General features: G+C 35.9%; 1 protein-coding gene across 2 annotated transcripts in view; it reads left to right on the plus strand.

Moving 5' to 3' along the window:
- ITGB8 (integrin subunit beta 8) overlaps positions 1 to 15,277 on the plus strand; it is a 78,289-nt gene that overhangs the window by 20,351 nt on the left and 42,661 nt on the right. For both annotated transcript variants that reach the window (XM_006085061.3, XM_006085062.3), the window contains exon 2: positions 7,650 to 7,735. In XM_006085061.3, the coding sequence (XP_006085123.1) occupies positions 7,650 to 7,735 (86 nt within the window). The remainder of the gene's footprint in view (positions 1 to 7,649; positions 7,736 to 15,277) is intronic.

A 15,277-nucleotide genomic window follows, 5' to 3' on the forward strand; every position in this document is an offset into this window, starting at 1 on the left:
AATCCTCCTGGACTCTCATGAATTTTTTGCTATGTAACAAGGGAGGTTGAAACTTGTCTCTGAAACATAAAGATCTAAAATAATAAAAGCGTAATATGCTAATTAGACCGGACAACCTTCTGTATGAAGCCAGGGCTGCGAGGGAAGCCCAGGTCCTGGGTGCCTGCTGGCGGCCAGAAGGAAGCCTGGGTCCTGGGTGCCAGAGGGAAGCCGGTGCTGGCAGCCAGGGGAAGGAAGGCCTACTCTTGCACGAATTTCGTGAATCAGGCCTCTAATTACATATAATAAAAGCCTAATAAACCTGGTTAGTGAGAGGAAAGATAAAGTGCTATTTCTTAACATTGGCATCATAGGGAAGTTCTCAGAAAGAAATTACTCAACCTTATGTGGGGGAGGGAGGGGTCAATTGAAATCTGATTTAGATCTGAGCAATAAGGGAAAAAAAGCAAATGCAATTATATTGCTGTGTTCAATAAATGGGTTTTGGAAATGAAGATTATTTTAAAATGTAAATAATCAAGAGTTATAAACCTAAGAAATTAAACTGCCAACTTGATCTCAACTTAGGATATCATTTATTCATCAGACATTTCTTGAGTGTGTTTCAGGCACTAGGCTCAGATTCTGGGCCTAAAGAATACACATAAGCACCTTTCCTCCAAGAACTGCCAGCCTAGTAGCCTTACTTTTCCAAGGAAAGAGAAAAAATGAAAAACAACAACAAAAAAAACCACCTCTTCAAAGTGTATGGTCTATTTCGTGTAAAGTAATGTTCTGCTTTAAATTTGTAAAAAAGCATTTACGTTAATCCTGCTCAAGTCTTCCCCTCACTATCAAAACTTGGGTGAATTTTCCTTACATCAGAAACAGTTCTGAGACACAACCCAGAATGGGGGCAGCAACTCCATGATGATGTGAGTGGCTCAGACTCCTTTACCCTTTTGCCACCCTTAGCATTAGCTTCCAGGAGAAAGGACCTCTTGGGTCTGAAGATGGCTGTTGCTTGTCTAGACATCCTTCCGGACAGCTGGTGCACTATCCCCAGTTGCTCTGAGTTCTGGCCATTAATAGCCCAGAGCTGCCACCTTCTCCAAAGAATTGGCCTTCATCAAAGCAAGCCACATGGCTCAGGGATGTCTGGAGTTTAACCCATCCTCACCTTCTAGCTCTCCTCCACCCCCTGACTGCTCCAAAGTAGCACAACATTGTCATACCATTTGTGCTCCAAGTTCTGGGTGGAATCAGGCTGAGGCCGACTTCAACTGCAATTACATCTTTGCTTGGCACCTTGCCCAGTCCTGACCTTCTTACCTCACTTCCTTTTTCAATAAATCACTTGTCAATAATCTCTATCTCAAGTTCTTCCTCTGGGGAGGTAAGACAATGAATGTTTCTTATGATATCTTCATTCCCTCATCTTTTCTTCTGAGTCCCTATATAAGAACTGAACATTATTATACCACCATCTATTCCTCCAAATACAGCTTTAGACTATCAAACCTAATCTCTAGAATAGCTAACAGAAAAGACAAGAAACAAATCCAAGCTGCTTTCCACTAAACATAAATATGGGTGTATGTTTTTCAAGTGCAAGTAGAGGCTAAATTATTTAAATAAACTGGTTTTCCCCATAAAGATACCATTTTCATTTTCATGAGCCGAATGCTTATTTGCTACAAGTTTGAAACAAACGATATGGTAGAGAAGAGGAATACTCCGCTGGGTGTTGCTAAGGAGTAGTACTTTTTGAATGTATAATTTTATAGCAAACTACAATAGTTAAAATGAATTTTTCAATTAATTGTATATGAGCATAGATGAAATATGCATTTGTTGCAAGAAATATTTTAGTAAGCTGAAGTTTTGCTTACTAATGAAGTTTAACAAATACATTAATTTAGTTATATCTTCTTCTTTGTCTATTTCAACAGTAAAATTAAATTTCATATATTCTGAATACTAGGTAAAAGAGCAAATGAAAAATGCTAATAACTGAAGAATGCGGTTTTGTATTATGTTTATATGAAGTTCAAGGGAAAATAAGTAGGAGGAAGAGAGAAATACCAGAGTTATCCTATTTCCTTGTTCCCTGTGTTTTGAGATACTGCCTCGGGCTCTATCTTCCTCTTAATCCATCTGGAGATCTTCAGAGCTTTCCACCTTTCCTCCCAGGCCCCTTTCCTTAATCCCTTATAAAATTGAATTGCCTTTGATTTTATTTCCTGTGCCTGCTTTTCCAAGAAGTATCCCTAACCACCCCTCCCCTCCCTATGTTTTTGTAGGGGCTTTTAGGAAACAGCTCCTCAATCAAAATGTGGAATAACTAGGTAATGGCAAATTATCTATTTATTCGTTGTGATTTTTTAAATCAAATGATAGCATATATTAAATTTCTGTATACAAGAGAGCTTTTAATACTCAGGTAATATGTTTTAAAGGTTTCTGTAAAATGTACATGACCATGATACACATCAAGAGCCAGGAATACCCAAAGTTATACTTCAAATTTTATTCTATTTGTGGTCGATTTGCCTAGTTTTGAATGCTATCAAAGTATATTATGGCCGAAACCGGTTTGGCTCAGTGGATAGAGTGTCGGCCTGCGGACTGAAAGGTCCCAGGTTCGATTCCGGTCAAGGGCATGTACCTGGGTTGCGGGCACATCCCCAGTAGGAGATGTGCGGGAGGCAGCTGATCGATGTTTCTCTCTCATCAATGTTTCTAACTCTCTATCTCTCCCTTCCTCTCTGTAAAAAATCAATAAAATATATTTAAAAAAAAAAAGTATATTATGGACCCATTATAATAGTGCTTACTTTGTTGTTGTTTTCTCAAGGAAGTAGCTTTTATAATTACCCAAGTTTAATTTAATTTGTAGAGTAAATGTAATTAGGAAGAGAATACTTCCTGGAGAAAAGTGCATTTCTGCTTTTTTCACAAATCATTCTGTTTAGGAGTAACAAGAGAATTTTGAATGATTTATTCTTAATATCAAGGACTACAATATTTATCATTTTTAGTTGTTCCTTCTTCCAGTTAACTGTGGAGAGCCTTTAAATTTTGCTGAAATTTTATGGCATCAATTTTAGAACCGAAAAAGTGTTTCCTAAAACTTTCACTGATCTGATCACTTCATTTACAGAAAGATCCCAATCTAAACATTGAACCTTCTATTGTCTTTAAATTTTTTTTGTCCATTTTCTTCTTCCTTTCACTTCTATGGATTAAACACTCTCAAAATAATATGAATAAGCCCATCATCTAAATTAAACAACATCCAAGAGAGTGTCATGAGTACACAGTTTCTCAATTTTTGTTTATTCTATCCTGTTAACAATGGGTATTTATTATACCTCATGAAATAAGTTAAAGAAGTCATCTCACATATGCCCTAAACATTTAACTCTGGGAAAAAACTCAAAAACTATTCAGATTAAGTCAATGTTCACTTTGCAAATTGTGAACAAAATGAAGGTGTTCTAAGACATTTTCAGAAATCCAATTATAGTCAATAGTCGTGCCAAAATTTTACCTGTGATAGATTGGACTGATGTGTGTATTCCTGACTAAGTTCGATCTTAAGAATCATTTTTAAATAACTAAAATACAGTAACTTTTACCTTCATAACGATTTTTATATATTAGTTATATTTTTAAACCTTTGCCTTTATGACCCAAGTGACTTTATTTTAAAGACAGCCAATTACATTTACAACAAACTTAAAGACACATAATGCCTTCTTTTTTTAAAAGCTAGAAGTAAATACACATTTATGTATGAATATATGTATATATCCAATTAACTCATATATTAATTATAACACTACAATAGTCCCGTTACTGTGTCTACTATACCATAAGTGCTATTCTTGGCATGCATATACTTGCTCATTTCATCTCCTATTGGTATTTTTTATAAGTGGTTAGCCCAATGATATTGTGGAGGAAATGGAGCCCCAACGAATTTAGGTAACCAGCCTAGGGGCACATAGCTACTATGGAGCAGTGCTATGAAAATCTGGAACTTTGTTCCCAGTATTCATTTAGCAATACTATCTCATCACATTTGTTACCTCCAGTTGTAACAAAATGAGAGAAAAGCAAGACTCACAGCCCATGCTTATGAAGGAATAAAATTATTCAGAAAGTACAAACATACTGATGATATGATGTTAAATCCTCCACTGATTTCTGTCAAGGCAGCACATTTTTTAATGACATGTGATTTGTGAGGCACTTAGGACTTTTAAAAAAAGTACAAAAGAGGGTTCTGAGGCTATGTGGTTTAAAATATTATCCTTCTGCTTCCACTGGATTAAGAATTTCCAGTACAATCCATTTTAAAAAACTATCCTTAACGAAAACACGGTGCTAGAACATAAAGAACAAGGTCTTTAATGCACAACACTGGACAAATACTGGACAAGAAGTTCCCACTGTCCTAGAGGGAAGAAGAACCACTCAGGCACACCCTCTAATGAAGTGTCAGCAATGACAGCTGCTAGAAACCAACTCTGGAAAGTTGCCTTCCTGTGATGTTGAATCAGGGATGGGGATGAACTGAGTAGACCCAGAGGCTGATGACAAACTGCCAGTGTCAGTAAACAGAAGTCATACATTGATGTGTGGGCAGTGTAAAGCTTTCTATTTGCACAGAAGTGTGTGTGAGAGAGACAGATACACACACACACACACACACACACACACACACACACACACACTCCTAACACATAGTAACAGATAGCCCCATAATAGCATATCCATTTAGTGTAAAGAATTGCTATAATTAGTGTAACATTTTTGTGTTAGGTTTTTACTTAATTGCATGTTTTAAAGTTCAAAAAAAAATTCCTTAAAATGCTATTTACCAAAGTGTATCTGGCTTGTCTTCTGTAAATTCTAACCATGACACTCTACAGCAATAACATTCAACACTATTCCCCTGGAGTTCAATTTATGGCCTTCCTCTAGTTCCGCAGAACCGTAAGGCCTACCCACCTCCTCCATATCCATTTATGGGATCAATTTCTGGTAGTTCTGTAGACTCTGAGAAATGTCAGCTTTTAAACCTGGAAAGTATTGACAGAACCAAAGTCTATCCCTCGTAGTCATCATCCTTAGGTGTCTAAAGTTTCAGAACAGAGGTTGGCCTAGAGCTTTTTCAAGGACGAAGCCAGAAAGCAGAATACAAAGAACACACATTTTTGTTCATATATTCATTATTTACCTCATGTGCTATGGAAGTGGGAGCCTAACTTGAACTTGAATTTGGGTTGACCTAGGACAAAGTGAGAAAACCATTACAAACATGAGGAGCAGAGCTGTAGGATCTGCTGCTTCCTTCCAGGAGATTGCAATCTTAACTGCCAGAGCAAAAGTCCTACTGAGTCAGTAAAAGGCTTGGTCAAGTATGATCTGCAATAACCTTAATTCCATGTTCCAATTGGGTTAAGTTTAAAAGTTGTAAAGAGTTGGTAAAGGTCAAGTTGGGTCTGCAAATGTGCTTGATTTCTGGACTTAAATTGTTTTTCTTTCTGGAAACAAGTAAGAAGGTCACTCCTTCTTCTGACTACTTTAGGAATAAGCATCTTTTACAGTTTTGCGCTAAGCCAGTTGGAAGGATTTTAGGCTATTGGAGTCTTCCTAGTTACTAGGAGATGGCCACACTGGTAGTAAAGGGACCCCAAAACAGTATTTATTTTTGTCCTTGGAATTCCAGGCCAGTGCATCTATATTAGTGAAGACGTTTTAGATAATGTATTTTAAAAGTTGATATAAAGCCAAGGACAAAGGGTGCAAGGGGATACAGAGAGGAGATAATAGAACAGCAGGGATGTTAGGGAAGGATACTTGCAGCTTAACTCGTTGCTATCTTGGGAGTTACAGGGAAGAGTACTCACTACCACCCCGGTTAGCACCTCTCTGCTATGATTACTCTCCTACAGTTCCTCTCTCTTCTCACTGCAAACACCTACGCCATTTCCAGGTCTGAACTGTTTTAGCCCTGTTTTCTAGAATGTTTGGGGCAAGCTAAAAAAGAAGAAAAAGAGAAACCAACTGGATGGGGACAGCTAGAGACTTTGTGGGCTCTATTCTCTTTCAAACCATCATGTCCATGTGTGATTGTGCATGCACAGAGTCTTCTTTCATGCCTATTACATTTTTAAAAGAAACAGGCACAGATTAGAATAAACAAAGAAGGATGGCAAAGAGACATACTAGATATCACTGCCTCAGGGGAACCGTCCCTCTAAAGCAGTGATGGGGAAATAGGAGATATCTGTATACTATTAACAATAAAAAATAGTTTTAAAAATAAAAATAAAGCAGAGTGAGCATCTCCTCACTATGTTCATAGTGCCCTGATGGTCTCTCCCTTGTGCTATCACATTGTGTTTCACTGTCTGCTTATATAGTTCTCTTCTCACCTGGACTGTGAGGTACTTACAGCCAGCATGTCAATGCTATTTACTGTGTGCCTGTGAGTGAGTTGGACAGTATGCTGTGGTTTCCAGTGTCCTTGGGATATTTCAGAGTAAACAGTAAAGGATAGAATGTAGGAAGCATGTAGGGATAATATAGAAAGGATGTGGCTCTGGCTGGTTTGGCTCAATGGATAGAGCATTGCCCTGTGGATTGAAAGGCCCCAGGTTCAATTCTGGTTAAGGGCATGTGCACTGGTTGCCGGCTTGATCCCCAGTAGGTGGTATGCAGGAGGCAGCCAATCAGTGATTCTCTCTCATCACTGATGTTTCTCTCTCTCTCCCTTTCCCTTACTCTCCAACATCAATAAAAAATATATATTTTTAAAAAGGATGTGATTATGCCACTAAAAACTCACAATAAAGTAATTTATGACTCATTGTTATATTTTATGTGTTTAAGTCTATAATGATGAGCCTCTTTCTAATGGTGTAAGTAGTTTGTGGCTAGAGGAACAAAGGTAAATAGTTCCTAAGCACAATTATGTTATTAAAATGTCACAGCCAAGTGTGGGTATCTACGGAAAAGTGAATTGGTCATGAATTAAAGTGGTCCAGTCAGAGTAATTAAATGAACTAAAACAACTCATTCATTTTAACCATTTTACCTTTAAAATACTGAATCATATCTGATTCTGTTACCCTTCAAGTCAAAATAATCAATATTAACACAAATTAATTACAATATATGTCCTTCAAGATTATTTCTCAGGAACATCATTCACTATGACTCAATGTGGATTTTCCTGTTGAGATTGAGGTCTGTATTTGATTATTCTTACAGGAAAAATTCTAGATCCAAAAACACCTCATTGGTTCAGATAATATAAATACAGTGAAACTTCAACACATTAAACACTTTGGAGGGTCCTCTACTATTGGAGGAGAATTCAAGCCAAACCCCAAAACCTAGCTAAAATCATATTTCTACCACTCTTATTTCCCCCAAATAATAAAACCAAATAATAACTATCCAGGAAATGCAGTACCTATTAATAACAATGAGCAGGTTAACTCCTCCCAAAAGAAGTTGTGTATTTTTTGATGTCATGTACTTAAAACTACTGTCATCTTATTTCAGTTTTCAAAAAACATTTTGGTCTAGAACTGTATATACTTCCCAGTAGGAAAATAAGCCATAACCCCTCATTTTGTCTTCCATTTCAGAAAACAGCAGATGTGCATCTTCGAATGCAGCATCCTGCACCAAGTGCCTTGCGCTAGATCCAGAATGTGGATGGTGTGCTCAAGAGGTGTGCCTAATTTTTTTTCTTTCTTTGTTCTTTTTTTTCTCTTTTCTGTTTTTCTCACAATTGCCCTTCTCTCTAGCATAATTTCATTGGCCTTAAACTCCGTACCTTGAAGGTGTATCAGGAAAACGATACTGATGAGCATCAGGAAAATTTTATTTGGTTTTATGCCTGGAAACAGCATATCTGGCTGAATATAAAGTATAACCTTTTTATTAGGAAAATTATGGTAATTTTGAAATGAAGTGCAAACCATTTTATGTTTTCCATCTGTTCTATAGAGAAAATTGGCAAACGCAGATAGTAACTTTTGCTTAGGTCAGAAGGCTTTGAGTGAAATTCTTGTTGCAGCTTGGGGCATTCGGTTATATATCCAAGTTGGATCGTTGTCTTGTACTTGCTTAATAAACAAAAGCAAGCTAATTTATTGGTCGGTTTCATTTGTTTTATTTGCAATACTTGGAGATAAGTGATTTACCCTATCATAACATTGTATATCAATTCTTTAGTAACTTATGGAAAATGGGGTGCTTTTCTTTTGACATGTGATAGTGTGTACATTTAAATTCTGTGGTATAGAAAATAATTAAGAAATGTTTATTGTTAAAAATTTGTGTTTTACATCCTAACAAGAGAAACATATCCCAATAACTTCTTAGTAAAATAATTATAATGTATTCCTTCTCTAAAGTAGTTTTGTGGGTGTTGTTGTTGGTAATCTCTAATTAGAACCACCTGTTATATAAGTTGTAATGAAGAAGCCATCTGCTAATTTGGGGTGAGACTGCGTAGGTAATTTTGTATTTATTTATGTAGCCCCTAAGAATTAGAACAGATAGATCTTTAATGGCCTTTTGCTTGGGATGAAGAGAAACCTCTAGCTTTACTTCCTCTGATTTAGCTCAAAAACTGCACCTACCATCATCTTTCCAACCTCTCCTATTACTGCTTGCTCTTACGCATCCCCAAGGAGGAAAAAAGAAAGGTGAAAAGTAGCAAAAGATAGTGGATGTTATTTTCTTTCACGAGGCAAGGCAAGAAAGTGGTAGGGGAGGGGTTCATGGAACAGTAGCCATGTCTGAAAGTAAGTGCCCCTCCTACTGACAGCCTCAAGGCTTCTGAATGTGGCCTGGGTTTTACCAGTGACAAAATCAGATATCACTCCAAATTAGAGTATCTCTGTCAAGAATGCATCATAGCTTGATGTTTCCTGACCCTAACCCAATACTCCATTTTACATTTTTACTGTATCACTAAGGAAGATCCTTAGAGTCATGGAGTTTGGGCCAACTTGACATTAGTTGCTGAGAACTTTAGTGTATGTAGTTTAGAAGAACTTTCAAAAGATGGTTTGGAAACCCAGTTGTCAGCTAAATGCACCATGACAGCCATATAGAAGGTCTGGTTCCAAAGGGTTCCTCTCCATCTCACACCTCTGCTGGCACAAAAAATCTGGAGAGTCACAGTTATGTGAGTTGCAATGTCAGTCCTGCCAGGGGAGGAGGGATTATTCAGAGGAATGGTCGGTCCAATGGAAGGAGGTAAGCCAAGGGAAGAGGTGGGTGGCTGCCAGGGCAGAGAAGACAAAACCTGTTTATGCTCTTGATCAAATCCCCATAAAGGGATCTCAGAAAATATTCAGAAATGAATTGGCTGTTCATGTCCCAAAATATTCTATGTACTGAAGGGTAGTCTACGGTAATTTAGAGGTTGAAAGAGCAGGATCTGAAATGAGATCACCTTGGATTCCAATCCCAGTTCCATCAATTTCTAACCATAGTACCATATTAACATGTCCTCTGAACCTCAGTTTTCCCTAGCTTTAAAATGGAAATAATAACTGCACTTATGACACACTGTTGTGAAGATTAAGTGAAACAATGTGTGGGAAGCATTTGGCAAACAGACATTGCTTAAGAAATGGGAGTTGTTATTATAAGAACTTCGGTGAAACTCTGGAGCAATTCATTCAGGCTTGGGAAAATCAGAATTGCCTGTGTTAAGAACACAACCCTAGGTGAAGCAACCAGTGTTAGGACTTGGCCACTAGCCACATCATTAACAGAAGGAGCTGTCCACTCCTACAGGCTGACCTGACATCACCAAGAGAAAGAATGCAGTGGTTGGTTTTGAAAGATCGCCCACCACTTAGGTATGCATGCAACTGATGTCTATTATTCCTCAATCAGTAGGGTAGAGGGACAGAGAAGGAAGATGTGGTTTTATTTGTTCTTAAGCCTGGCTTATATGATTTTCAAAGCTGGCCAAAAGTAAAAGAAAAGCTGGAGGAATGCATTACCATCAAACCAAGAAATGCATTACATGAAATGTTAAAGGGACTTCTTCAAAATGAAGAACAAAAAAATTTAAAAATATATGAATAAGAAAATATCGCAAAGAAAACTCTCACTGACAAAGGCAAACACATAATAAAAGCAGTAGTTCAACCAACACTAAGCCAGTAAAGGTTAAAAGGCAAAAGTAGGAAGATCATATGTAATTACAATAGTAAATTAAGGGATACACACAAACACACAAAAGAAGGTAGAATAGATTGAAAAAAAAACATAAACATGGAGGGGGTGAGTAAAAATGGTAGTGATTTTAGAATGTGTTTGAACTTAAGCGACTGTTAACTTAAAATAGACTACTATAATCATAGCTTGGTATATATGAAGCACATTGAAACCACAAACCAGAAATTTACAAGAGATATACAAGAAATAAAGAGAAAGCAATCCAAACACAACACTGCAAAAAGTTATCAACATACAAGGGAAGAGAGCAAGAAACTAAGAAAATAAGAGAACTACAAAAACAATCAGAAAACTATTAATAAAATGGTAATAAGTACATACCTATCAATAATTACCTTAAATGTAAATGGATTAAATGGGCCAGTCAAAAGACAAATGGATAAAAAAGAAATGGTACCTACAGGGTGTCCCAAAAAATGTATATACACTTTAATAGCTGACTCAATTACATTTTGAAAATGAGATGTATTTTAATAAACACTGCCTTTATATTTATTCAAAGTGTGTATACATTTTTGGGACACCCTGAATATACAATAGAATATTACTCAGCCATAAAAAGGATGAAATCGTACCACTTGGGACAACATGGATGGACCTAGAGGGTGTTGTCTTGGGTGAAATGAGTCACAGTAAAGGACAAATACCATATGAATTCACTTATATTTGGAACCTAAAAAGCAGAATAAACAAACAAAGCAGAAACGAACTCATAGATACAGAAACAAACTGATGGATCCCAGATGGGAGTGGGTTTGAGGGGCTGGGTGAAGAAGGTGAAGGGATTAAGAAGTACAAATTGGCAGTTACAAAACAGTTATGGATGTAAAGTACAGCTTAGAACAGTGATGGCGAACCTTTTGAGCTCGGCATGTTAGCATTTTGAAAAACCCTAACTTAACTCTGGTGCCGTGTCACATATAGAAATTTTTTGATATTTGCAACCATAGTAAAACAAAGACTTATATTTTTGATATTTATTTTATATATTTAAATGCCATTTAACAAAGAAAAATCAACCAAAAAAATGAGTTCGCATGTCACCTCTGACACATGTGTCATAGGTTCACCATCACTGGCTTAGAATATAGTCACTAATATTATAATAACTATGTATGGTATCAGACTTATTAGGATGATTACTTCACAAGTTATTATAAATGTCTAATCAGTATGTTATACACCTGAAACTAATATAACATTGAATGTGAACTGTGATTGAAAAATAAAATTTAAAAAGTTTAAAGAAACTTAATTGGTATCTATTTTTCTTCAGTATTCATGCCCTGAAGCTAAATTAATTATCAGTTTGTTGTAAGCATTTTAGCTAAGAGACTCTTAAGACCTGAATAAAATCAAACCTATGACCATATAATAGATATACATATATATGTATATATATATGCCTAGTTATTTCACTAGTTATATATAGTGAAATAACTAGAACTAAGAATGACAACTGTACTATAAATCACAAAGCAATCAATAAAGAAAAACAAACAAACAAAAAACCCTCTCTGTGTATTCTCTCTCTCTCTCCTTGTTCTCTTTTTTCTTCCCCTCCCCCACCCATCTCTTTATTTTTAATAACAAAAAATAAAAGATTTCTAGAAAATTTACACAGGATATATACTCAATTTGCTTACATTCTTGTGTAGCATGTAAATCTGTGTATGTATATATATATATATATATTTACCTTCTCTTTCCCTCCATGCTACAGAAAAGCAATTGAAAAATATTGAAGATAAACAGAACCTTATCAATATTACCTAGTTTGCTGCATGTTCATTTTTAACATATGTGAAGGACTTGACCAGTCTCTCTTCCTCTCCTGCCTGATATGTCACATACAGGTTGTGATTGCATAACCAGAAGTTTAGAGGGCAGCCATGGAGCATAATTATATCAAAATATGATACAAACGGCATTCACTATCAAAAAGAAGATGATAGAATTCTTTCATTTTTGTGCAGATTGCCAAATCTGAAACTCAGGACTCAGAAATGAGGAGGATAAAACACTTTTCTTATGTATCTCCCCAGATTATTCCATTAAATGGGTGAAAGTAATAACTGAAGAAAAGCCAGCCAGGGTAACTTTAACATGGCCTTTTCATTCCAAACAGGTTTTATTATTTATTTATTGAAAATATAAAGTAATATCTTTTAGAAAGAAAAAGAATACTGAAACACTTTAGAGGAGATTTTTATATGACATAAAATTTCCAGGACTGAAAAAAAAAATTTCCAGGACTGTAATATCAATTCAATTAATAACCTCAAAATAACTAAATTTATACTATAGAATTTGATGCCAAATTTAAAAACTCAACATTTGATTCTAGTTTTGCTGTTGTCGAGTTAATTGGGGTAAAATCGGTTAACAAAACCATGCAGGGTTCAAGTGTATAACTAAACAAAACATCATCACCAAATAGGTTTTAGATGCAGACAGCTGAAGTCTGAGTTTGCTTGAGTGCTTCTTGTAGAAAAAGTAAAACATAAGAATTAGAAGAAATTAAAATGCTACAAAACACAAAAAATTAAATGGGTGTGGCTTCAAATTCTTTTCTTTTATACAAAGTGGAAAGTAGGCCACAGTGGATAGGGGCAGCATTCCATTCTTCATTTTGATGCCATGGTCTGTTCTTCCCTTTTCAACCCTAATTGTCAAATTGGCAATGTTTTATGACTTAGTTATGTGTGTGTGTGTGTGTTTTTCAATAGAAGTTAGCTACTTTATTCCTATTATTATTATTTCTGGCCTCTGAATTGGCCTTGCCTAAGCCAGACATAGTTCTTTCTGCATGGGCATTTACACACTATGCTTCCTCTTCGTGTATTTTCCTCCAGAAATCCCTGTAGTTCACTCTCTGATCCTTCACAGTTTTGTTCAAATGTCATCTGACCATGCTATTTAAAAATGCAAACAAGAGCCCATCTCCTTTTCACATCTTTTAAAAAAAATTTAAATGATAGCTGGCATATATTATATTCATTTCAAGTGTACAACATTATTTTTACATTGGAGTAAAAACAACCAGGCTGATTTAGACATTGCAGAATAATTGAGACTATTTGGTCTATATCAGCAAACTTATTTGGCATTTAAAGGTCAAATGGCATAGCATGATCTATACTTGTAGTGAATCAACCACACTCACTTCTTTTCCATTCTGTATATACAAATAGCAAAACCCCTGGCTGAAAAAAAATCAGAGTTATTTGTACTTTATCCCTTTCCTGATTTGAAGGCTTGGGATTTTACATCTGTAAAACACATGTGGCCCTTGGTCTGTGTCCTTTCATGTGAGGCATGAATGAGCACATATTCCCCAAGCTCTGGCACAGGTGGGATTCCCCACCCCCACCTAGCCTGAGGCTTTCTGACGAAAAGTTACACATACAATAGAAGTATATGCCACTTTCTCTGAGGAACTCCAAGTTGTTTATAAACCAAATCTCACATTCTTAGTACCTCTAAGTTTTATCAGTAGATAGGGTAAATTTGAATACACAAAATTAAGGCTTTGAACATTTTTAATTTCTGTCTAAAATCTAGGTATATGGTCAATAGAAAAGCAAATTACATTTTTTCTATTTCCATGAAGTAATTTACCAAATGACATCTGAAAAAATTGATTGGAAATGAAATATTCTCTAGTATTTTCATTATATTTATATTACAAAGTGTGCTCTACACTCTAATGATCAGTACTGTAAAGGGTCACATAGTAAAATTTTTTACATTTTGTGAGCTACATACTTTTTCTGTTGCATATTCTCCTTTTTATTGTACTATAGCATTTTAAAATCATTATAAAAAACATTTTTAGCATTAAAGCCATAGAAAAAAAGCCATGGGTTTTATTTGTCCCATTGTTCCTTACTAGTTTTCCAACCCTTATTCTAAATTGAGATGGGAATTAAATTAAAATCCTTGTATGAATGTTTTTATATTGCCTACCACCATCCCATCTAATTACTCTCCACTGCCAGGGATGTCCCTGTCCATAATTAGTGAGTGATCTCATAATCAACTAATATTAAACTTAATAATCTCCATAACCCTAGGACAATCTGTGCTTCCCCTAAGTTTAATGGCCATGATTATTACATTTCCTTGCTTCATGGCTGAATTCACTGATGGTTTATTGACTCTTTGATGACAGGAACTATGTCTACCTTGTTCTATTCTGTATCCTCAGCACCTAAAATACTTCTGTTTCTGAGTAAGTATTCTTTGATTGAATGATTAATTGATAATAATCCAGTTCTCTGAATCAGCTGAACTAAAGGAGGAATAACTAAATGCCAGATGGAAATAGCCAGGAAGGCCCTAGCCAGTTTGGCTCACTGGATAGCGTGTTGGCCTGAGGACTGAAGCGTCCCTGATTCAATTATGGTCAAGGGCACATGCCTAGGTTGAGGCTTGAACCCCAGTGTGGGGCGTACAGGAGGCAGCCTATCAATGATTCTCTCTCATCATTGATGTTTCTCTCTCTCCCTCTCCCTTCCTCTCTGAAATCAATAAAAATATATTTTAAAAAAAGAAACGGAATTGCCAGGAAGATCACTGAGCAAATAAGTATCTAACTAATGTGTAAGCAAATATCACATATAATTCAGGCCAACATTATATATAATAAAATATATTTCTGTACTTTTCAATACATATCTTGTTCTTAGGAAAAAAATCTGAATGATTACATGAAGAATAAAAATATCATTTTCTTCACAGTTAAGATAAACTAAATTTCAAGGTTGCTCCATTAATTCCAAGTTTATTGGATGGCTCTTGGATAAACATCAACTAGCCAATGCTGAAAGATAATGAACATTTTAGATTCAGTTGCAAAATAAGGAGAATTTGAGCTGCCATCTTATCTCCCTGCCTCATTATGAGCATCAATCGTACTTGATTATTGAATTACTGTTGTGTGTATAAGAAGTTGACAGATTTCACAGGCTAAGAAATGAAGATTTCCAATTCATTCTCTTATGAA

This window comes from Myotis lucifugus, unplaced genomic scaffold, assembly GCF_000147115.1.
Source record: "Myotis lucifugus unplaced genomic scaffold, Myoluc2.0 scaffold_15, whole genome shotgun sequence".
Lineage (NCBI taxonomy): Eukaryota > Metazoa > Chordata > Mammalia > Chiroptera > Vespertilionidae > Myotis > Myotis lucifugus.